The sequence below is a fragment of the Fusarium solani genome, assembly GCF_023522795.1.
Source record: "Fusarium solani strain SB1 chromosome Unknown bctg00000009, whole genome shotgun sequence".
In the NCBI taxonomy this organism is placed as follows: domain Eukaryota; kingdom Fungi; phylum Ascomycota; class Sordariomycetes; order Hypocreales; family Nectriaceae; genus Fusarium; species Fusarium solani.
The window spans coordinates 1,130,003-1,152,759 of NW_027072144.1; the positions used below are offsets into that span (position 1 = coordinate 1,130,003).

Sequence of the window (22,757 nt, forward strand, 5' to 3'; positions counted from 1 at the left end):
CTACCTAATTCGGGGTTTTATGATTTCATGCAACCAGATTCATCCCATGACCAGTTTCTCATTCACGAAATCGATTTCATGTCACTCACTTACCACTCTTATGGAATTGAGGATTTCCTGTCATCCTTTTCCCACTCTGACGGAACTGAAGACAGCTTTGGAGTGGGAGAGGTACGTTGATATTGTGCTTCGCCGACACTGCTGCATGTCCATGCGGAATTACCAAGGCTTGGTTGGACTTGTTGACTCCGGCTGAGCCAAAAGACATTTCCTGGAGAAGCCGTAAATGCTTACTAACACTAGAACTTACAGGTTTCGACGTACGATTTCGATCAGGTCCTCAGTACCGGTAGTTTTGAGGCTTCCAACGATAGAAGCGACTTTCAATTCTATCAAGACCTTGAGAGCGACGACGTTTGGGGTAAATCTGGCCCCCTGTATCAAGATGGCGCTCATACATGGAACCAAGAAATCATTACACCTCCTTCCGAAACAGAACTTGCAACAGCAGGGGTTCTGGAGCCGTCCCTGATGGCAGCAAGTTCTTCAACTTCTTCTGAATTGGATAGAGTATTGTTATTCGCACCAACAGACCTTGTTAGCCGCACCAACAGGTCACATGATCATGGAGAATTCTCTCAGATTCTAATCTCATTTCCCTTTTTCCCTTCTTCACATATAACTTCACATACAATCAATAGAGGCAATTAAATCACACATAAAATCAAGAAATCTTGGTCAATTGTGATACAAAAAACAGCCAATTCGCTTAATTGAGGCTATCTTCACAGTGGTGCCGCAGCCTCGATGCAATCCTTAGTCTCAGGCGTGGAAGACACGCTATTCCTGGCGGCCATGGCCCCGCTGCGGCCTCCCCTGCCGCGTCGGCTCCTTGTTCCTCTTTTGCTGGCATTTGTATGTGTATCTGAACTCTCAATTGACGGCAGGGGAGTCTGTGAGAGGCTGGGGGGTCTTCTTTGCATCTCAAGCTCTGACTGTGAGAGCATTCGCCGTGCGCTTGGCTTCGAAGCCGGCCGTGTGCGCCTAGGGCTAGGCCTCGCGAGAGGGGTCGGGGTCGATCTCAGTGTGTGTGCCGGCGTTGAAGTCAGGGCTCGCTGCCCTACGGTGCCCGCTGCCTTCAGCTCCTTAGGGACTTCTAGCTTGCCGTTGACGGGCTTACGAGGCCGGCCGCGAAGGTTAGTGACAATATCAGGGTCTCGGATGCGAAGGAGTGGCTCCTCGAGGTCCTGCAGGCAGGGATTAGTGAGATTCCCCCTGTAGAATGCATGAATCTTACCAGAGGCTTCTGAAGCCACCAGCGCGGGTGGCAGAGGCCCTTCGGCAGCGGCACCTCTACGCGTAGGAAGGGGAGGATCTGGTGACTGCAAGGCAGGCCATACTGCTGTGAAAAAGTGTGCTCGCAAGGCCGAAGGGTCGGGTTCTTCTCGTTGGCGAGGATCGCGGCCGCGGCGAAGCGATATTGTTTGGCGATGAGATCAATAGCAACGTAAGAGAGGCGAAGAGGAAGATCTCCAAGCCAGTTGCGGTTCATATACTCTCGCCGCTGCCTCATCATCTCAATTGATGCCTTCTCATCGTATTCTCTCTCCTTCTTTGAGAGCATAGCGAGGAGAGCGTTATGAAGGTGGAGCAGATCGCCTTGGCCGGAAAGGAGGAAGCTTTTCACATCCTTGTGAGCAGTCTCCACGGGGCTATTGACGCGCTGACCAAAATTGCGATAGCGCCGAAGGTAGCAAGCTGCCCACTGCTCCCTAAATGGCATGTACTCATCAGAGATATACTTTAGGATGTGATTTTGGTGTGCTTTGTATGTAGAGACTATTATAGACCATCTGCTGAAGAAGTCGCTCTCATTTGGCGCGTAGACGACGCGTTTCCAGGCCTCAAACATGCCGTCAGCGGTATCCTCGAGAGGAGGAAGCTCTGAGGAGGCCTCTGCAGACTCTGCTTCCTTCTGTGCCTCCGCGCGGGCGCGTAGATCGACTTCTCCGGTGTGCTGCTCGCTAGTGTCGTCTTCCTCGATCGGCGAGGCGCTTTCTGATGCGTTCGGATTATGCCATCGCGAAGAAATCTTGCCTCGAACCTTAGCATTCATATGATAGATGCAGAGTTGTTGTTGGGCGTCAGGAAATGTGATAGCAAGTGCAGTCTTGAGGGCCGCTTCCTTATCCGTGATGACGACGCTCGGCGGCAGAATACCGAGAGATATCCTAACTTGGTTCAGCTTCTCACAAAGCCACAGAAATCCCTCTTCGCGCTCGTTATTGACGAGACCGAAGCCGAAGTTGGCGACGGACTTCTGATCCGTGATTCCAGAGACCTGGAAGAGATACATATTGAACCGGTTGGTCTTGTAGGTGTTATCCATCCCCAGGACCTCAGGAAACCTCTTCCACATCTTCTGGCACCACGGATAGGTCCAGAAGACGGCCACCAGCTTGTGATCGCGATCGTATGCGGGTTCATGGACGACGTTGTGAAGTCGGAGGTAGGCAATCCACTCCTGGGTCGCAGTCAATCCACCGAGGGTCTCCTGGCGAAGCCTCTGTCGGTCGTTGTAGATGTCTCGATGTGTGAAGTACGACGGCACTGTCTGTGATCCGCGAAGGATATCGCCTACCTCACGCGGTGGAAGGGTCCGGATCCTATATAGCCTCCGCTGGAGGAGTCGTTGGGCGGCAGTCCGGTGGCGATGGACTGGGTGAGCTGCTGGCCCTAAGGAAGGGCCGTGATTATGAAGACCGAACACAACTTCAGAATCTCAAAGCCCGCTCTTCTTCTGCGACGTTTTTGCCGTAATCTTGAACTGGCAATTCGTCTTCCGCGTTGCTGTGCGTCTCATTCCAGCAGATTCCGACGGTCTCATGCCAAAGCGGTCACAGACGAGTGTTCTATGCGTATAGATCATCGCGCCGTTGATCTTCCTCTTAGGGCCACAGCGATGCTTGACGAGGGCGCCTCCATTCCTGCGATAGAAGTCCTGCAGGAACGTAAAAAGCTCGTCGAATGACTCGAAAGTTGGCGAAGGAGGCGGATCAGGGATTTCTGGTTCATTCTCAGCAAGGAACGCGTCAAATTCGGCATCGTCAATCAATGACAATAACTGGGAGTCACTTATATTCATAGAATCATCGTCAATGGACTTGAAATCGCTCATTGTGGCGGCAGAAAGGTGTCATGAAGCTTGTTATGTTGCTGTAGATGAAAAGTGGAAGTTGTGAAATTAGGTTACCTGCTGGGCCGCGTTGCGGTCGGAAGATCTTTTGATCCGGCTGAAAAGTGGAGATTCACGTGTTGTTGGTGCGGCTAACAAGGTCTGTTGGTGCGAATAACAATACTCATTGGATATTGAGACGCCGCCTCATGCACCAGCCACGAAATCAATTACGACAGGCCGGAAGCGGCAGTGCGCCAAAAGGCAGGATTCAGCGAGCAATGCGACTCGCAAGCGAAACCGGCGGGCCGCAATGCGATGTCGAGACAGGAAGAAGAAACATGTAAAGGAACTGGAAGAAATCCTGTCGAAACTGGATGCTCGACGCTCAAGCATGCAGGCGGTGTGTTACAAACTGAAAGAACAGGTTGGTTCGATCAAGGATTTGCTGATGGCTCACGCACACTGCAACCAGTATGAGATTGATGAATGGATCAGACACGAGGCAAGAAGATTTGTTGAAAATGACTTCTTGCCATGATTCAATACTGCCCTGCATTTATCTATAATTTTTCTTTTCTTTATAAGTCAATGGCTTTGCTCTAAGTCACCAAAATTGGGAATCTCGCCAGCGTGTTAATTGATGGACAAACCAACGATGGTTCAGAGTGGCATTCTGGCCAAAGTTCTGATTACGTACTGTCAACCTAAGCTCTCATCCATATTTAGGCACAGTTCTCCCCATTAGAGCCAGCTGAGGCCCTGTGATTATTTCTCTCAGCATTGCTCCCGCAATATTACTGTCAAGGCCATGTCTGACCTGACCAGCCCTACGTACTGTACGACGTACGTCAGGTCCTATGGGGAAAGAGGGAAAACGCAACTCAAAACGATGTGATCAATCATTCAACAGGAAAATCTTCCCTGTCATGGTCTGCCTCGGCTGAAGATAAGATGCTGATGATTGGCTGAAACAAGTGTGGCTAAAAGGGTCCAGAACGTGAGCCCATCTTTCGATCGTGCGATTCGGACCCCGGCGAATACACTGGAGTGGGGAGGGGAAGCAAGCTCTGCACTGAGAATCTGAACAACCATGAAGCTAACGTTGTAATCAGCCCACACTTGCATCAAGCGGTGGCTGCCACTAAGTTGCTTCCGGACAGTGTTATCCCCAGCATTCAGCAATACTTCAACTCATCCCTTAAGAATCATGGTTCTCGCCCATCAGGCAATCTCGCACGTAATCGATTCTCTAGACAGTGCAAAAATCACTATGGAGGTCACACCGACCTTATCTCTCTCACGAAAAATGGACGCTACAATATGTCCTTTTGACCGGGTCCTATCCTGTCGCACAAGCGAAAATGTAGGTGCCATGGATTCTGTCTCTGAATCCACTCAGGAATCTCCCCCAGCTACTCCGTGCAGATCAGCCTACCCAATCTCATCCTTCCCCCCAGCATCCTGCTCCACATTCCCCAAAAGCCGAAATCCCTGTGGCACACCCTCATAATTTTCCGCGACACATCATAAGATATCAAGATCGCTGGAACAAACCGTGGTGTATTATCATCTTTCAACTTGAAGAACATGCTCATCGTTTGTTAGGCTGCGGCAACAGAAATCGGTTACTTTCCACCTGCGTGGGATCAATCCATCCCCAGATCCGATAATTACTCCGAAAAGGCACCATTTTTCGAAAACTACTATAGGAAGGTTCCTCCGGGCCTTTGTTATAATGACTCTGCATTGTTGCCTTTCCAGAGCATAGCCGTTTCCTCTCTAGAATCTGACTGCATCTCATCACCAATTCTGGATGTAGAAATGGCACTGGATTTCTGTATGTCTCACTAGAGCTACTTGCAACTCGCAGTGGTAACTAAACCTAATGGACGTAGGGGATACGTCAATGGATATTATGGAGTCCATTCCTTGGGATCTCAGTCTAGATCAACCAACATATGGTGGTCTTCCCACGTCAGACCTGTCCCAAGATGTCCAAACTGCCTCCGGTTATGCCCGCACAACAGCCTACCGACAACAATCAGACGCATTTTCTCTAGGGACAGTAGCGAGCAATCCCTGGGCAGAGCCGGGCCTAGACGAAGCGCAAGAAGAGGACCATACCTCAAGCTCACGACAAAAGCGAACCGCCCGATGTCGACGACAGAAAAGAGACAACAGAAAGTCTTCCGAAACATCCCTTGCTGGCAGTATCAGTACTAGTGGTGGCGCTCCCTCGGTATCGGACGCTGCCAGTTCCAGCTCCAGGCCGCAGGACAGCCGCGCCAGCATTGGGTCCAAATCCACGTCGATGACTTCTACAGCATCAACAGCTTCTAGCCGTCAAGCAAAGCTCAGAAGCGCGTCTCATACTTCGAAGAACAGCCAACCCCGGCCAAACGATACCCCCAAGGAACGCCGAACGCGCGCCTCGCACAACCTCGTCGAGAAGCAGTATCGAAATCGTCTCAATGCCCAATTCGAATCCCTTCTCAGCGCCCTATCAGAACAACTTCGCGCGGGGAACAATGGAAATGGCGATACTGACGAATCGGAGGGGAATGACGCGGACCGCCGTGTGAGCAAGGGTGAAGTTCTGGAAATGGCTCGCAAGCATATACAATTACTGGAGCAAGAGTGCGCTCAGTTGGAACGCGAGAACCTCGAGCTTCATGGAAACGTCCGACGGCTAAAGGGATCTACCTCTGATGGTACAGTGTCCTCGTCGAGCCAGGAAACTTCACTCGATTTCAAAGCCGATGCGGATGGCGAGAGACAAGCCGACGACCAAGACAAGAGTTGAAAACGAAGGATCGCCAAGAAACAGAGAATGACTGCGCAGGAACATGATGGAAGATTCCAAACCATCCGCTGGCAGCTCTGGAAGGCAAAAACCGTTGGCACTGGACGCCCGTTTTCCATGGTACCTCAGGCACAGGAGACCGGTCCCTGCGGGCCCGCCAATGCCTTTCGGAACGAGCCTTCGGATCAGGCTTGCAAATAAATAAATCAAATTTAAATCAAATCAAATTTATCTAAATCAAATCAAACCAAATTAGCTATAATATTATCCAAATCAAATCAAATCGCGACGTCTAGATTTATTTAGATATCTGGCTATTTAGATAAGCCCCATAGCTATGATCAGGCCTAATCACTGCCGGGAATTATGTCCCTGCTCGCGTTACGTAAGGATATATAAAACTCTGCTTTTTACTACCATATGATGCGCTGTGTGAACGGCCTCTAGTAACTGTATTCCAGCTATCTAGTCCAGGATGCTATTTACATCAAAGATGAAGAAGAAAGAAAGAAGTTCTCAAGTGCCCCTGAGCTGTGGGACAATTTCCCATCCCTGGCGCGCACGAGCTCAGTACGTCTTGCGGCACAGCCGCAAGGATATACACTGGGTAGCCAGGTTCATTAAACGCCATCCCAATATCAAGACGAAGGTAGGAAAACGTCAGGAGGCACCGAGGTTTAATTCTTTTTACCCCAATGGCCGTTAATTGGTACTTTGATATCCGAGAGAGCGAATATGGCTGGATTAAGCCGGAGAACACGGTTAATGTTGACGAGGGCGGTATCATGGCTGGATTTGGTGAGTGTGTGTCATTCTGACCATGAATCTAACTAATCCATTGCAAATCTAGGCTTAGATTCCTTAGTCATTGGCAGTAGCGATCCCAGGAGGAAGGCCTTCCTCAAGGGCTCGCAGTCCCGCACTTGGACTAGCTTTCCCGAAGCCGTCACTGCAACTGGCCGTCTTCTGAAGCCGGGGATTATCTTCAAAGGCAAAGAACTTCAGCGGCAATGGTTTATCGATGAGTTCAGAAAGATCGCCGACTGGTATTATATCACGTCCGACAACGGCTGGACAGACAACCATATCGCAGTCGAGTGGCTCAAGGAGGTCTATCTGCCTCAAACGCAACCGGAAGATGAGTCTGATGCGAGGCTTATCATACTAGATGGTCATCGAAGCCATGTGTCTGTCAGTATCTGTCTGTTCTGAATCTTGGGAGCCAAAAATATCGCTGACTCCAAATCCAGGATGAGTGGATGGCTACGTGCTTTTTGAACAACGTATATTGCTGTTACCTGCCCGCTCACTGCTCTCACGGTCTACAACCACTTGATAATGGCCCATTCAATACATCCAAGGCTGCCTATCGCAAAGAGCTCCAAAAGCTGACAAGCCTGACCGATTCTGCGCCGGTGGACAAGGTCAACTTCATCAGGGCCTATGCCAAAGCCAGGGAGGTGGGTATGACGAAGAAGAACATCCTCTCGGGCTGGCGAGTGACTGGAAACTGGCCTATTTCACGACGGAAAGCACTAATACATCCAGAGATCCAGCCAGACAAGAAGGAAACTACACCTGCGTCAGAGGGTCACAGAGACGGGCAAGTCGACTCTGATAATACGCCAAAGACCAGCCGCCACATCCGAGATCTAGGGAAGAACAAGAGCCCGTCAACAAGAAGGCGCTATTCTGTGATATCGAGAGGGTTTGAAGCGCAAGAGTCAAAGATCGCCTCTCTAAGCACCAGAATAGCCAGTCTAGAGGAGGAAGTTGGCCGGTTGAGTAGAGGCAAGAAGAGAAAGGCAATACCGAATCCTAACAAAAGGTTCATGACATTGGCGGAGACTCTAGTGGCTAGTGAGACTATTTCTGAGCCAAATGAAGAAATTGAAGGGGCGGATGCTGTTGAGGATGTGATCGAGGTGGGAGGGATGGAAGAAGATGAGAGGTCAAATTCGGAGGAGGGAGAGTTAACTGTGGTACGCACACGCGCAGGGCGTGAAGTCAAAATACCGCGAAAATATTAAAATCCACTCGATTCTACAACGAAATTCGAAAATCATTTCACGGTTTTTATTTTTGGTGAATTTTCCACATATGGTTAAAAAATTGCATTTTGTATGGGGAATTTTTTTTGTTTTGCTGTACGGTTGGTGTGTACGTACGGCAGGTGGGTACTGCATGGTAAATCAGCTCCTATACTCGTCTCATACCTATTTAACACCAAATGTCTTACGACTTACAACAGCAGACCATCTACGTAATCAAAGCCCTCGCTAACACACACAAAATGGTAAAGAAGACTGAAACTGAGACGGACGAGCGCGCGCTCGCCTGGACTCCCTGGCTTAGTTGGCTATCGGAGCGCCCGGAGAGCGTCGCGCCGGGGCTCAACAACAGCAAGAGTTCACCAACCACCAAAAAGGTGGAAAATACGAGTGCGATGACTAAGTCGCCATGGAATGGGTTCATGTCGACCCTTATGACGCCGAAAGTGGCACATTGCCTCAAGACTGCATGGATCCAGCCTTCCTGAGCTGGGTCAACTCTGAAGGGCGTCACCTCATAGAGGATCATCCAGAGGCAATTAAGGGTGTCACTGGGGCTCTTCGGGGACAAGACAAGGATCGGGCTGCTGCTGTTCGTGAGCTGATCAACGAGAGGTGGAAGGAGGCTGCGGCTATTTACAAGGAACAGACACACGAGACCAAGGCAAAGAAGGTCAAGGAGTCCACCAAGGATGTCACCCAGGATAAGTGGACGTCCAAGAACCTTATTTTCCCCAAGCTCGACTTTGAAAAGCCTTGATCTTCTTGGTTGAGTAGAAGTTGGCATTTTGAAGAAGAGGAAAGGCGTTGGTTCCTGGATCGAATGGACTCGAACGCAAGGATAGACACTAAGAATGTTGTTAGCCTTGGATAGGTGCATAAATCGATGAGATTATCGTTACTGAATGAGACTAGAAGTATAAAACGTTTCCTTCAAGAGTCTAGCGGAGAATATAACACACGCCTTGGCAATGACTGAACAAACCTAACCCTAACAATGGCCCAGTGTGATATGGAACAATACTTGCCTGGAACGGTAGAATAGTGATGTTTCAACAGGTTTCATCACAAAGGGGTCACTTAAACCCAGAAGGGCTTCTAGAACTGCTGCGATAATCTTGGTCAAGAAAGGTCTATGCTACTAATGGCTTCTTTAGGTGACGTCACCAAGTTCACGGAAAAAAGGCCCCTACTACGAACTGGCTCGTCCCCCGGTATCTACAACGTTGATTCCGCTAAAAACACAACTTGAACGCTTGAGTAATTACATCAAGAAATTAAAGGGAAGTTAACACTTTATTATTATTACGCGAAGTACCGTGACTCACCCTGAGTACAAGCTGTCTGACACTTGCACATCGGCAAAGACAAAGGGCTACAATAAGGTCTAGCTAGAGAGAAGCGACGCCGATGATAACACCCGTACTATGTAGGGATCCCCCGATCGATGGAAAAATAGCAAGACAGTCAATTTGCAACTTGATGTAATAGTAAAGTTATTTGTTGCCTGGTCGCTTGATAACCTCAAATTCTGCAGTCGTGTACTGCCGAAAGTTTAGGAATTGACAGTGAATCACTGTCGCAAGAAATTGATTGGTCCGAGATTTCAAAATATTGCCCATCCGATCTAAGCCTTCTTTTCTGCCTGACACTGCCTTATCACTGCCCTGGCTTTCACTCTCCTCATCAACAGCAAGCTCATAACATTCAATCACTCGCGCAAATTACAACCATCTGAAATCCTTCAAGCATCTCCAACGCTCACCATGACCGGCAAAGGCAGAAGCAGCAAATCGCCTGCTCCATCATCTCCCCCCAAGCCTTCTCGCACCGACATGATCCTGGCCATGAATGATCCCTACATGCAGCAGATCATCGATGGCACCAAGACCTACGAGTTCCGAAAGTACAACATGGCTGGCATCAAGAGAATCTGGTTCTACCGCACTGCCCCACACTCTGCCATCACCCACATCTGTCCCGTCGACAAGGCCGTCACCAGAACCCTGGATGACGCGCCGCTCCCCGAAGACGGCCTGGGGAACAGAGAATACAAAGAGAAGCATGCGGATTACGAAGGCTACGGCTATGCCTACCGCATCAAGGAGGTGTACGAGATCAACGCTGAGGGAGGAAGGGGGATCACATGGGCAATGATGGGGGATGAGCACAGCATGAAGATTGTGCCTCGTGGGAGAGTCATTGTTCCAGCATCTATGCTGGAACAATACCCTTTGGGAGGCCAGCGCAAGATTCGTTAAGGGAACAAACCAAGGATCGTTGCATTGGACTTGGAGAGTAAGGACATTCTGTTATGAGTGGGTAGAGAATCATCGGTAGGGACGGTCTTAATTTTCAGCGCGCCTGGTACATCTCATGGCATCAACTCGAGAGCACTGCTAGAGTTGCAATCGATTTGCTCCATCCCCTTCTTACCCTTCTGCCGCATCATCTCCTTGCGAACGGCCCCCGCCACGTACAACAAGAACACGACAACTCCAACTACGGCATATGCAACTATCAGGCCGGTAGAGGCTTCGGCCAGTTGCAGTCCGATGCCTCCGTTGATGATGCCAATGATCATCAACGCTCGCCCGTACCAGAGATGTCCGTGGCTGACAGGGGTTCGCTTCTGGTGCCTGACAAAGTTGCGGTGGTGTAACCAACCCAGCACAGGCTGCAGGATCATGAGGAGACAGATGGCTAGACCGAGCTGCACATGAGGCTCGTTGAACCACTGCACAGATGTTAGCATGTGACGCTTGGTGATAAACCTCGGGGCTTTCTTACCTGGCCGTTTCTGTCGGCGGCAATCTTGCCAATGCCGAAACCAACCCACATGCCTGCAAAGACGATGATCTGCCAACCAGCATGAACAAGCCATTTACCGATCAAAGGCATCAGCACGGACCCGATGGGGAACCCTATCAGGAAGACTATCGACATGATGATGCCATGGATTGTCCCGCTGTGGTCTTCGCCACCGCCGCCAGAGACGGCACTGTTGCCAGAGCCAGAGCCGGCCTGCTTGCTCGATGAATTGGTGAAGGGGTTTTGGTCGGCGCTGATGCTGGCTTTGGAAAAGTCGACCGAGAATTCGTCCGTGCCGTCGTGCTCTTCAATGAAGGCGCGAACGTTGGCAGAGTCCAAGGATTGACCCTTCTTCCATGCCCCGATCCAATGATTGGATCCAGAAAAGTCCATATTGGTAAGCCCATCGCATTGGATATTGGCAACCATGGTTTTGTTGGAGACTCCAGTTCCCGCGAGCAACTTGACACCTTGCACCAGGCTGTACTCGGGCATGTCATGCCCATGTCCCTTCCTCGTGCTTAGAGTGACGTTTCCGGAGCCATCCTGGTACAGGACAAACATGGTAGAACCACTCATGCCGCTCCCTGTTCCGAGGGCGACCCATTGGTAGTCGGCGGGAGCTTCGAGGCGAAAGAAGATGTTGCCAGAGCCTGAAGCGGCGGTTGACTCTGGGACGCCCCAGCCGTAGCATACGTCGTTGGAGTCACCGGTGCAGTAGGTGGCCGGTGTCGCTGATGCTCTTTGGATAACTGTAAAACAACAAAGGAGGCCTGTCAGATGGCGTTTGACGGTGCAATTCAGAGTGAGCTTCTACTTACGGCATGCCATCATCGAAGTGACTGCTACTCTAGCGATGGACTTCATAACGCAGAAGGGCTGAGACAGCGAAATACAGAGTATAGAAAATAATGGAAAGTGACAGGAAGGGGAACAAGCGAAGGAATGCCAAGCCAGAATGTGCAGTGCAACTTAATTGAGCCGGCCGAGACGCCTTAATTATTCCAATTCTTTCAACCACCCCCAGAGCACTAACCGGCCATAGCCCAAGCCACTGGAGGCGAGCGTACGTCACCACGATAAAGATGGTGGGCTATAAAAAAGGGACGGGGCAGGGCAGGTCTCAGCCTCAAAGCCACCTCCGTCCAATGACGGGCATGGCAATTTTGATGACGAGGTTCTAGAACGCCCTGGACTCCCATGGCGAGGGGACCGGGCGACGCTCCCGCCACCTTCAGTCTCGTGCCTTGTCGTTCCCTGCGGATTATGGTTCTCAGATCCCGTCTTGGCATCGATTGACAGCATCCACATCGCGACTCCCTCGTCAGTTGTTGGACCCTATATCTCTCTAACCAGCCATGTATAGCTTCGACATTGCTAGCGATGACCTTGCACTCACGCCGTGGCGCTCTACGCTGCGCATTGAGGCACATACGAAGCCACCAGCCGTCGATTCGTTGTGGCGCTCGACTCGCCGTGCACTCCCCTGCCCGAGCAATGCATCCCCAAAGCCAGTTAGCCACTAAAAGCTTGCCCGTCTCATGTCATTCGTGGTCTAGCCCATCATCATCATATCATCTCTACCGGCAAACGATTACGCGGCCCGAGGTTATTATAGAACCGAGCCTAGCACACGTGGCCAGCCTCTATTTTAGTGTTGCCTTTTCCGGTCTAAACATGTTTCCTCTGAACATTTCCATGGCCGGATATTGTCTCATGAGCCAGGGGTTGTTTCATCGACCTCCAGCAGAGAATCATGCTCCCCTCCAGCCTCCGGAGCCGGTTCCCCATCAGAATGATGCATTTCTTTCGTGGCACCATGCCATAGACGGCAAGATAGGGCGTCGTGTACCGGTCTAAACCACAGGTACTGTTCTAAACGAGGTTTTATAGTGTCCCAGGCCGTTTCCTGCGCAAGCCTCTCAACGTGTCTGCTGTAGCGAATCTCAAGTTCCGTGAACCTGGTAGCAATTGCGCCTATGACCGTGGCCCAGGTCAAGAGACCTGAGACTCGACCGTCTCTGGTAGTCTCTTGTTTTCCAGGGTCTCCAATAAGCGCAACATACTCCGTGCGTGGCGTAGCTTGATCCCCGTATGGGGCGGTGTGGGAAGGACCATGTCGATATGGAGGAGGGCACAAAGCCGACATATTTCGCGAAGGGTACATGATGCATCTACGTTTAACTCCTTGTCTTCACCTGCCGTAGGCAATGGCGTGTATGGAGGCAGTGATAGGGTCGTATGAGCCGCCCAGTCACAGTTATTGAGCAGCACGTCCAGGGAATCTGGAGCCCCTTCTCCACCGCGGCAGTAATGGTCGAGGGCGACAGTGACCTCGGACATGACTCGGAAAATCTCAGCCAGGCTTTGGTCCAGATACGTGGGCATCGCGCCGTCAGAACTTTGTCGTAGACGCTGGCCACAAGTCACGAGCATTTCACTGGCTTGAGCATCAGGCTCCCATAAACCACCACCTAGCAGTCGCTCCAGCTGACGTGGACAAGAGAACTTGGGCGCACACCCTGCCCGAGCGCTGTAGAACAGAGGCAAGACGTATCCAAAAGCATTCTGATCGACACATGAGATACCTCCGTTTTGCTCCACGGGATAGTAAAGCGCCTTGATGTGCTCTTGACCGAGCGTCATTCTCCCATAGATGTGCATATCGCAATAGGTAGCCATAGGCGACAGCGGATGCGGCGAAGATTTATCCGTCAAGTCAAAGTTTCCGTGAATGGCAAGAATAAAGATGGCAAGAAGAAGACCCTGGTCGACCTCGGAAGAACCAGGCTTGTACTGCTCTATTCTGGCTCTTAGAGCTCTGATAGCCTGGATCTTCCGTTGCAGCCCGCTAGTGATGATGTGATCCTGCCCTTGAGCGCCAGGCGACGGAATCGAGTAGTGAGTAGAAGATCCAAGTATCTGGGTGTAGAAGACCGAAGGAGATTCCATTGTCCTCGTTATCCAAGAGTGGACAAAGTCACGTTTGCTGCTTCCAGACTCGCCGAATGCCGGCAGCGTCCTGTTGAATGCTGAATGATGTTAGGGAGTCACGCTCAACTGATATGAAGCACAACTCACCATAATGAAGCAAAAATTGCTCTTCGCGTTCTGGCTCTGGGACGGCCAGAGTGTCGAACGGGTCAAAACTCGCGGCCTTTTTTGGACTAAGCGGGATTCTGCATCTGTGGTTGACTCTCAAGCGTCGATCATCCGTGTCCTCTCCACGGTCATTGGACTCGCTCGTAAGGCGATGATGGTTTCGGTGAGGCTTTGCTCCCGGGGCACGCTATGAACTGAAAGGTTTTCGGCCGCTTGGCTGCCTTGAGCAGAGCTTGACGTGAGACGTGAGCGCGTGCCTCTGCATTGAGCTGGCCGTTGTCTGAGGAGCCGGCGGCAGATCGGTGGTGGAGGAAGAACAGTGGGCGAGCATGCGTCGGAGGCATCACCGTTTGCTGGGATGAATATGGAAGTGGTGAAGGTGGGAAAAGATTGATCAGGCTGGAGGAGGTGGGACGTGTTCCTTTAGCTTCCTTAGCACAGCTCAAGTGCAGATGATGGTGTTACGAGTAGGAAGACCAACCAGGATACGAACGGAAAACGTCGGAGCTCGGAATGGAACAAACAGACCCCGGTGGAAGTGGTGTGTGGTCGAACTGGTCGAATGGGAACGAGTTCGACCACGTTCGATCAAAAGTGAACCTTAACCTTGAAAGGGTCGAACAGGTCGGACGAGAGCGCGTTCGACCATGATCAACCAAGCAAATCAGAATAGGATATATAGCTTCACTCATTCCCACTTCCCTGTCGAGATAGCTCTCCAGCTTTCAATACAATTCGATAACTCAAGAATATTTCTTGACATTATCGGACGTGATATCCTATGCTCAGTGCTCTACGCCCCGTCACAACTGCCAACATAAACCAAATCAGGTTACGGTTTACTACGTTGGGAACCTTGACCGTCACACATGGGCCATGTAGGGTGACTGTGTCGTCCCCACTTTCGGTCGTACGATTGACACATAGCATATGGATTCCTTGCGAGCGAGGCGCCAATGAAGTGAAATTTTGGCCCTGTTCGGGGAGGGGCAATAAGATTCGCGGTGTTCATCGCAAGCCTGCTCATTGGATCAGCAAGTCTAAGTTTGTGCCACCTGCATGGGCGCAACATTCAAGCTTTGAGCCTTCTTGCTAGGCTTACATAGGTTCAGAGTGTTAGAAGTGGGGCAAGGATCACGACTATCGTGAATAGCTTCACGGTCAGCGTGAACGCCAGATCGCAGGCAACAGCCTGCTGCCTGGAAGATCGGCAGGTTGAGCACAAGTATAAGAGGCCGACCTTCGTCGTTCCTTAGATAGAAGAAGCAGCTTTAATTCAATCTCTTCTGGCTACATCCAATGTTGCACACTCTCAACCTCCGAGACAGAGAATCGAGCTAGCGCCATGATCTTCAAAAGTTCCGGTTGCTCCGTTATCCGCGACGCACTAGACCCTGATCGCCCCACAAGCCTGTATTGTGGTTATCATGAGGGCACGAGGTCGGTCTTAGGGAAACCAATTTCGTATGATCATGATCTGACAGGACGGGATCCCAGGCTTATGACTGTTCTAGACCTTCACTTGAGACATGAGATAAGCTTCTACAGACATCGCATGTGCCGGGTTGCAGTACTGGCCACCAAAGAGATATCCTTTGGTTATCAAATGGCACACACCCTCCTACAAAGCCAATTAGGTTCTTGTCCCCCACCTCAGCTGGACAGTCGGAGTTTTTGCTAGTCCCGTTTGCGTAAGGTACACAAATTGTATCCATAACATGATAACAGTCACGCCAACGCAAAATGCATGATCTCTCTCTGTCTTTTTTTTTTCTTCTTCTTTTTGGCGAGCATCACAACTCTATCGAGGCATAGTGCAAGTAGGCATACCGGAGTCGAAGCACAGGCGCAGATCAGATTAGTTACAGTGAGATTTCCAGACCTTTTTTTCCCTCTTGGGGCAGGCACCCATTGACTATCCGAACAAAAGCCGGTCATAATCCCCCTTCATTACCCTAGCAAAGGTGTCTCTTTCTAAAGTCAACTTGAAAGTTGGTGCCGGAATTATTATCCCAGCACTCCTGCCCGTTAGTAGCATAGCGAATACAAAAGAATAAAGGCTGTGCCTCGAGGTCAACAGTATCAACCAGCGTTATCGAGAATACAAATCGATCATATCCGGGCATCACATCGAGATCAGCCCCATCACAGTACTGAGCTGTGGTCTCTGAAATAGTCTTCCAGAAATCCAATGTAAAACGGCAGATGACTGACTTTTCGAAAGCCAAGTTGACCACGATAACGGAACCCAATATGGCTGTTTGGTCATCGGAAAGATATACCCTCTCAAGCCTGACGGGCATGGCTTTACGAGCAGTAGTATCACGAGGGAAGTTGGGCGTGACTAACTCCCATTCATAAGACAGTGCTCCCCTTTTTAGGCACTCATCATATGGAGGTGGGAATATATCGGTTTCATCACAGTCAGTGACAGGTGATGTATCTTCACTCACGGCGAAGGGACGGTCAGCTTGATAAAAATAGCGAACATTTTCCAAGTCTGAGTCGAACTGAACAGTCTTGGAAAGTGTAGGCGCGCTTGAGGACCGACGATGACTGCGCGGACGCAGAATTGGTCGAATCTGTTCGTTCGATTTTCTGCGGACGCTGGGGACGCCAAGCCCAGTCCTCTTGTCTTGTTTAGTGTATTTCCTTAGCTCTCTTGGAGAATTGGTGTCATGCTTGAAGACGGCGCCATAGGGTTCGTTTGTAGAGCCAAGGTGGGGCAGCTCTATCTTGCTTTCGGCCACCCTGACTCTGTTGCTTAAGACGCCTGTGTTGAAGCTGGAACGGATAGTTTGGCAACCGTCTTCCTGCTTTCTCTTATTGTAATCAGGGCTTGGTGGTGGCGCTCTGTGTCGCAAAATACAATTGGCGATTTCAATAATGTCTTGTAGGGTCTTTGGTTGCTCCTCGCGGATTTCAGTAATGCGTTCTTTAGTGCCGCCAGGCAAAGCCAAATCGCGACGAGAGATAGTCGAAGTCCCGACTACGGCCCAATCTCGAATTGGAGTTGGGGATCGCAGCGGCGGGATCGACGAGATAGCGGCCGCCATGGCTGGGTATGGTTGACGGCTAGGGGGTTATCATGTGGAAAATTGTATCCGTGCCCGTGGGGCTGAGTGCATGTGCAGGTCGAGACCAGAGCTCCTAATAGTCCAGACCAAAAACTGTACTATTAGTCCAAACTGCAGTCCAGACTAATAGTCCACAGACTATTGGTCCAGTTTGCGTCTCTCGGGCTAAACTGACGGTCCAGTCCGCGTCTCTCGGACTTGGCTGACAGTCCAGTCTACGTCTCTCGGACTGGACGGATGGTTCAGTCTGACTTCTACCAGACCGACCAGTAGTCCAGTCCGAGGGTCGCAGACTAACGGTCTGACTATTAGTCCGTCCCAAGATTCGGGGTGACTCAGGCAACGTCTTTCTAAATCTGTGGCCTGCTGCAGAGTGCCAATTCAACAACTACGCGATCCAACGCGTCCAACGTGTGACACGCGTTTGGTAAAAACTTCGACGCAGTGCTAAGACATATTAGCCGGTACAGCCCAGCACAGCGTTAATCTATGGCATACCAAGTACCTTGCAACTGAAACCATCGGCCGAACAAGATCCCAGAATTACATGTTTCGACCTGTTCAACAGCATCCTAATTTTATTGCTTTGAAATGGCTACCTGGACCTGCGCCAAGGCCAAAATACACCCCTGGACCGATGTGCCAGCGACCGCAGATCCCCCGCATACCTTCTCGTGGATGCTCAACTTCCGAGCCCCCGTCAACCATACGTGCGCAAGCCGAATAACGAACTCAAGAATCAATTCTAATCAGACACCAAGCTGTCGCGAGAAGAGCGCGAAACCGGTGCGGGTGGAACAGTGCAACGACGATCCAAGGTTTTTCGTGAAGCATGACGGGATGGCGCCAGGCGGGCAGTTTCACGGTGGCCCCCAGACGGAGGAATCGGTTGGTTGCTGAGCGCAGGGAGTGAGATCTCAGACGAGTTGGGCCACAGATGGAGGATCCAACGCCTCCAACGATTGGAAGTAGTTCGTTGATTACGCACCCTGCGGCTTCGCCCGAATGGCTACCGAAAGTCATGTCTGGCTATTTATACTCATTCACTCTCTCGTGTCCAGAATGGTCTGAGAGAAAGTCGTCTGCTACATAATCTCTGTGCGCACCACCATCGAAGTCGCCAGATAATTCTCTCCCACGGTGTTCTGTCATCACCACCCTTGTTGTCTACTTGCCATCTCCTGAATCATGTCTTCTATCCTGGATTTCTCTGAGACTGCCAGTGCTATTGGCAGCGTCAGCCACCTGGATGATTCTGAACTTACAGTAGCCACCCGTGCGCTGACACCATCGTCTTCGTCAACTCCTAGCATCTGCCGCCCAAAGACATCTCCTGTTTGGGAGTATTGTCGAATAGAAGAAGGCAAGAGCACTCCGGCAGCCTGGGTCGATTCCAACGGAATGTTGTCGAATTGCGCAGTGATGCTGGGTGTGATTGATAAAATCAAGGTTATTGTTATTATTGTCATGATGAGAGCTCCCTAGGGGTTTATATCCCATGCGATTCCATCTAGGACTTTCAACTTTCAATCTAGGACTTTGTGATGTGACCCTGAAGTGAGGGGGAAGCTCCCAATTATTCCAACACGGAACGAAATGGTGGCATTGCCAGCCCTGCTTCGACAAGAAAAGAGAGAAGGAATACAATTACTCAGGTGGATCGTCCACCATCGTCAATCATTTGCGCAAGCAGCATAACATTCTGATCTCTGGAAGACAAGAAATCCGGCGGGAAGTCACGCAAAATCGTCTTGGAGACATCACTGCATTCCTGGCCAATGAAACTCTACACTCCGCCAAGAAACGCAAGGCGACGGCAGAGGCAGATGCACTTGACCAAGCCACCCTGCGCGAGCTGTACTGCCGCTACACCGTCGCCTGCAGTCTCCCCTTTGCTCACGTCGAACAGCCGGCCTTTCGCGACTTTATCCGGTGCATTTGTCCGGCTGCGGATGACTTCCTCCCGAGGTCTGGTGATACGGTTAAAAACGACTTACAATGGGGCTACGACAACAAAAAGGAGTTTGTGAAGCGCGCTCTCCAAAATGCCCTTTCCTCGATCCACATTGTTCCGGACAATTGGACATCGCCAAATTGTTTGGGCGTAATAGGATTCACAGTCCAATTCGTTACCGAAGATCATGGCCTGCAGTCCCTTGTGGTGAGGATTAAAGAATTGGAAGGGCAGCACAGCGGCGAGAACATGGCAGAAGCCATCATGGAGTTCATACGAGAATATGCAATCGCATCGAAAGTTGGATACTTCATGATGGATAATGCCACCAACATGAACACCATGATCGACAAAGTCTCCGACGACTTGGAACACGAGTTCGATGTTTTCTACGACCCTCTTCCACATCGACTTCGTTGTTTCGGCCACATCATTAATCTGGCTGTGATGGAGTTTCTCATAGGAAAGCGACCACCGACGACAGATTCCTACCGTGGGCCGTCCGACGAGGAAGTTGAACAATGGAGAAAGCGAGGAGCGATAGGGAAACTTCACAATATCGTGGTCTACATCATGTGGACCCCTCAGCGGCTTCAAACGTTTACTGGTCTCAGCGACGGTCTGAGGTTACGTCGCGACAACGAGACTCGTTGGAATTCGTGGTACAAAATGGTTGAGTGGGTACTCAGGCCTAAAGTCCGGCAAGCCATCACCATATTTTGTGCGCAAGAGCCGGCCCTGCAGGGGGATGTGCTGACGTCCTCTGACTGGGTAACTTTGGCTGAGACACACAAATTTCTTGAGCCATTTCACGATGCTACAATGGCCAACGAAGGCATGGGAGACTCCATATCTGACGTTCTGCCTACCATGGATTACCTCCTGCATCACATCGAGGCCGCCAAGAAGGCCACCACCCTACCCCACTTGGCTACAATGATGGAGACGGCCTGGGCCAAACTGGCCGACTACTATGAACTGACGGAAGATTCACCAGTCTATTCAGCAGCAACAGTATTACATCCTTCTCTCAAGTGGGCTTACATGGAAAAGACGTGGGAGGACAGGAATGAGTGGATTGAGAAAGCTAAAGCTCGTGTGGGGGAACTGTGGAGGGAGATATACAAGTCAACCACCTCCTCCTGCCCTGTTTTTCGACCAAGCTCGGCACAAGGACCATCTACCGGACGACCAAATGGTTACAAAGTGTGGATGAAAGAGCAAAAGGCTACGATCTTCAACATGGATGATGACGAGTACGAAGTGTACTGCCGCGAGCCTGTGCTGATGGTATCGGATCCGTTGAAATGGTGGCTAGAACCGGCCCAGCGAAGGCGATTCCCTAACTTATCTATGATGGCCATCGACATTCTATCGATTGCGCCTATGTCTACTGAGACAGAGCGACTCTTCTCCAAAGCCAAACTTACGGTAACTGACCAGCGAGGATCTATGAATATTGAAACTTTGAATCTCTTGGAATGTTTGCGGTCCTGGGACAGGAGCACTCTGATAGTCCCTTCAGAAGTAAGCATTCCGCTTCGTGAGGTGTTCGATTGTCTAATTATGGGCTCTAGTATTGCTATGTCGATCCGGCAACCACGGCTGCTATCTCCGATGCCTATGATTCAGAACGTGAGAAGGAGAGTGGCCGAGGAGACATTTCGACGATGTCATTGGAGGGCTTGGACGTCACACACGAGGGAGGATAATTGAGGGCCATCGAGTGCCCGATTCCATGTAGAAGAGTATAGGAAGCTCATTCTTTATATCATGCCAGCTTCCGTTTAGCGACGGAATTGCGTTGTGTGGTTACGGAGGTATTCCGTGATGCCTTGGACCATTATCATGTGATGTGTCACATTCAGGCCATAAGGCATGATTAACGACCGCACTAATGGTGTGCGCATTCCCTTTTGCCTCAGTTGGTAAAGCGACATGATGCCTTCAACATTGGAGGCCGGTATGGAGAAGGGCCACCAGTTACGTGTCTAGACTAATAGTCTAGACCGCAGTTTGCACTGCAGTCTGGTCTGACGGTGACGGACGGACCGATAGTTCAGTGTGCACATCTCGGTCAAACTGCCAGTCCAGTCTGCACACCTCAGCCAGACTGCTAGTCCCGTCTGACCAAAGTCAGACGGACTGCTGGTTTAGTTTAGCCAAGTCAAACGGACTAAATGGGCAGTCTGAGGCATCCAGACGGACTGATTGGACTATTAGGAGCGCTGGTCGAGACGTTCAGAGGCTGAGGAAGCTGGGGGTCGATAGGACAACGAGATGTAAAAATTCCCCGTAATAACGCGTCAGATATTAGACTTTGATAAATGACTAATATCCCGCGAGTGAGATCGTCGTTAATGGCACAAATGGAGAGTATAGACTACAATGATTCGACGCCGTATCTGCACGGGATGAGGGAGGAAAGGACCGAATGTATGAGACTCAATAGGCAGATATGGGGCCCAAGGTTGGTATAGGAGAGGGTCTCGCAGCGGGCGCGTCGTCATTTATGGCCAAAAGAGATTGATAGAGTTTAACCGGACCTATAGCTCTCTCAAAGAAGGCGAATTTTAGGGATTCCAGGATACCAGAATGCCAATGCAGAGGGCGACTTAAAGGGTGGATAAATTAGCTTTCGTGATCGTAAAATGTTAGCGGCGGATGGTGGTTTGCCATTGTAACAGTGTTACCAAGGGTGTAGAAAGGGAGGGTCGCCATCAAACAGAATCATGTTAAGGTTCCCTCCATGTCAGATCATCGAAGCTGCACCGAGTTTGAACCCGCATGCATTGATCTCGATCCATCGTACACCTCCGAAGAGCCAGGAAATTCGAAATTTCCTAACTGATTTGCTTCGTCCGTTGATGTCTTACCATCCCGAGCCGATCGATCGCACAGGAAGCTGCTAAAGAATACCTTAGCAATTGGCGAAAAGGCGTCCCACTGGCATGATCTGACGACCAGATGGATGGATTGGATGGATGGATGGATGGATGGATGGTGATGCTATTGGCGGTTGCGCACTAAATAGTGATGTCACACCATGGTGATTTCACGGATCATTTATTAGCCACTACGCTGCCGCCACTCTATCAGCAATTTACCTCGAGCTGTAAGGCCTAGATTCTCGTCTGATGTAACATGTTGTGGGAAGCAATGCTTGATCGCTAACAGCTCATCGACTTGTCTTATGTCCGACAGCCTGCACGGGCACTGGAATAAACAGCACCGCAGCCACCAATGTGACCTTGTAATGTAACGCGCTTGGATCGGCACCTGGAGGGCCAGGGAAACAGTTGGAGCTCGTGTGTCGTGACTCAGGGTCTCGACTCCAGTTCGGTTTCCAGCCACCGTGGTCGGTTGTCACCGACTTCCAGCCTGCCTCGTTTACATGAGTGGGTGTCCTAGTGAGACTGATGCATTTGTATTTTTAAACAGATTTTTGTCGTTACCGGCCAAAGAACCCCCCTCCCCCCAGAAAAAACCACACTTACAATCAAATACCTTGGCCTTGGGGGGCTTGTTCTTTTAATATTAGACCGGACATCAGGTGGCCGTGGATTGATGAGGCGAAATCATTTTGGAAACTCCTGAAGCCGCCTCCTCACCCCACACGCTTCCACCTATGAACTTCAAAATGCTTTTCTGACAACACGCCTAGAACAACAAACACCAGCAAATCCTGCATCAAAATGTCATCCAAGCTCGAAAGTTCATACTACTATCATATGACTAGCACATTTATCAAGGATGAAGACCTGGCATACCAAGGCAAGAC

At 50.5% G+C, this 22,757-nt stretch overlaps 8 protein-coding genes across 8 annotated transcripts; 4 read left to right on the forward strand and 4 right to left on the reverse strand.

The window, feature by feature from the left end:
* Nucleotides 1-785: 785 nt before the first annotated feature.
* Nucleotides 786-3,178, reverse strand: MRS44_013421 (uncharacterized protein; the record flags this gene model as incomplete). Its single annotated transcript, XM_065616895.1, has 3 exons — nt 786-1,247; nt 1,298-2,566; nt 2,906-3,178. 3 exons carry the CDS (start codon nt 3,176-3,178, stop codon nt 786-788), a joined length of 2,004 nt encoding a protein of 667 aa, XP_065472967.1.
* Nucleotides 3,179-5,093: 1,915 nt separating this feature from the next.
* Nucleotides 5,094-5,981, forward strand: MRS44_013422 (uncharacterized protein; the record flags this gene model as incomplete). Its single annotated transcript, XM_065616896.1, has 1 exon — nt 5,094-5,981. The coding sequence occupies one exon, from the start codon at nt 5,094-5,096 to the stop codon at nt 5,979-5,981; it is 888 nt and encodes a 295-aa protein (XP_065472968.1).
* A 695-nt stretch (nt 5,982-6,676) lies between these two features.
* On the forward strand, nt 6,677-8,792 carry MRS44_013423 (uncharacterized protein; the record flags this gene model as incomplete). The annotated part of the gene is made up of 5 exons (XM_065616897.1): nt 6,677-6,779; nt 6,838-7,172; nt 7,232-7,963; nt 8,337-8,422; nt 8,480-8,792. 5 exons carry the CDS (start codon nt 6,677-6,679, stop codon nt 8,790-8,792), a joined length of 1,569 nt encoding a protein of 522 aa, XP_065472969.1.
* A 1,006-nt stretch (nt 8,793-9,798) lies between these two features.
* On the forward strand, nt 9,799-10,293 carry MRS44_013424 (uncharacterized protein; the record flags this gene model as incomplete). Its single annotated transcript, XM_046273031.2, has 1 exon — nt 9,799-10,293. The coding sequence occupies one exon, from the start codon at nt 9,799-9,801 to the stop codon at nt 10,291-10,293; it is 495 nt and encodes a 164-aa protein (XP_046127151.2).
* Nucleotides 10,294-10,406: 113 nt separating this feature from the next.
* On the reverse strand, nt 10,407-11,710 carry MRS44_013425 (uncharacterized protein; the record flags this gene model as incomplete). The annotated part of the gene is made up of 3 exons (XM_065616898.1): nt 10,407-10,769; nt 10,823-11,595; nt 11,665-11,710. 3 exons carry the CDS (start codon nt 11,708-11,710, stop codon nt 10,407-10,409), a joined length of 1,182 nt encoding a protein of 393 aa, XP_065472970.1.
* A 1,128-nt stretch (nt 11,711-12,838) lies between these two features.
* Nucleotides 12,839-14,289, reverse strand: MRS44_013426 (uncharacterized protein; the record flags this gene model as incomplete). The annotated part of the gene is made up of 3 exons (XM_065616899.1): nt 12,839-13,875; nt 13,925-14,132; nt 14,191-14,289. 3 exons carry the CDS (start codon nt 14,287-14,289, stop codon nt 12,839-12,841), a joined length of 1,344 nt encoding a protein of 447 aa, XP_065472971.1.
* Nucleotides 14,290-15,900: 1,611 nt separating this feature from the next.
* On the reverse strand, nt 15,901-17,001 carry MRS44_013427 (uncharacterized protein; the record flags this gene model as incomplete). The annotated part of the gene is made up of 1 exon (XM_065616900.1): nt 15,901-17,001. One exon carries the CDS (start codon nt 16,999-17,001, stop codon nt 15,901-15,903), a length of 1,101 nt encoding a protein of 366 aa, XP_065472972.1.
* A 1,209-nt stretch (nt 17,002-18,210) lies between these two features.
* Nucleotides 18,211-20,688, forward strand: MRS44_013428 (uncharacterized protein; the record flags this gene model as incomplete). Its single annotated transcript, XM_065616901.1, has 3 exons — nt 18,211-18,471; nt 18,635-20,503; nt 20,554-20,688. The coding sequence occupies 3 exons, from the start codon at nt 18,211-18,213 to the stop codon at nt 20,686-20,688; spliced, it is 2,265 nt and encodes a 754-aa protein (XP_065472973.1).
* Nucleotides 20,689-22,757: the final 2,069 nt, after the last annotated feature.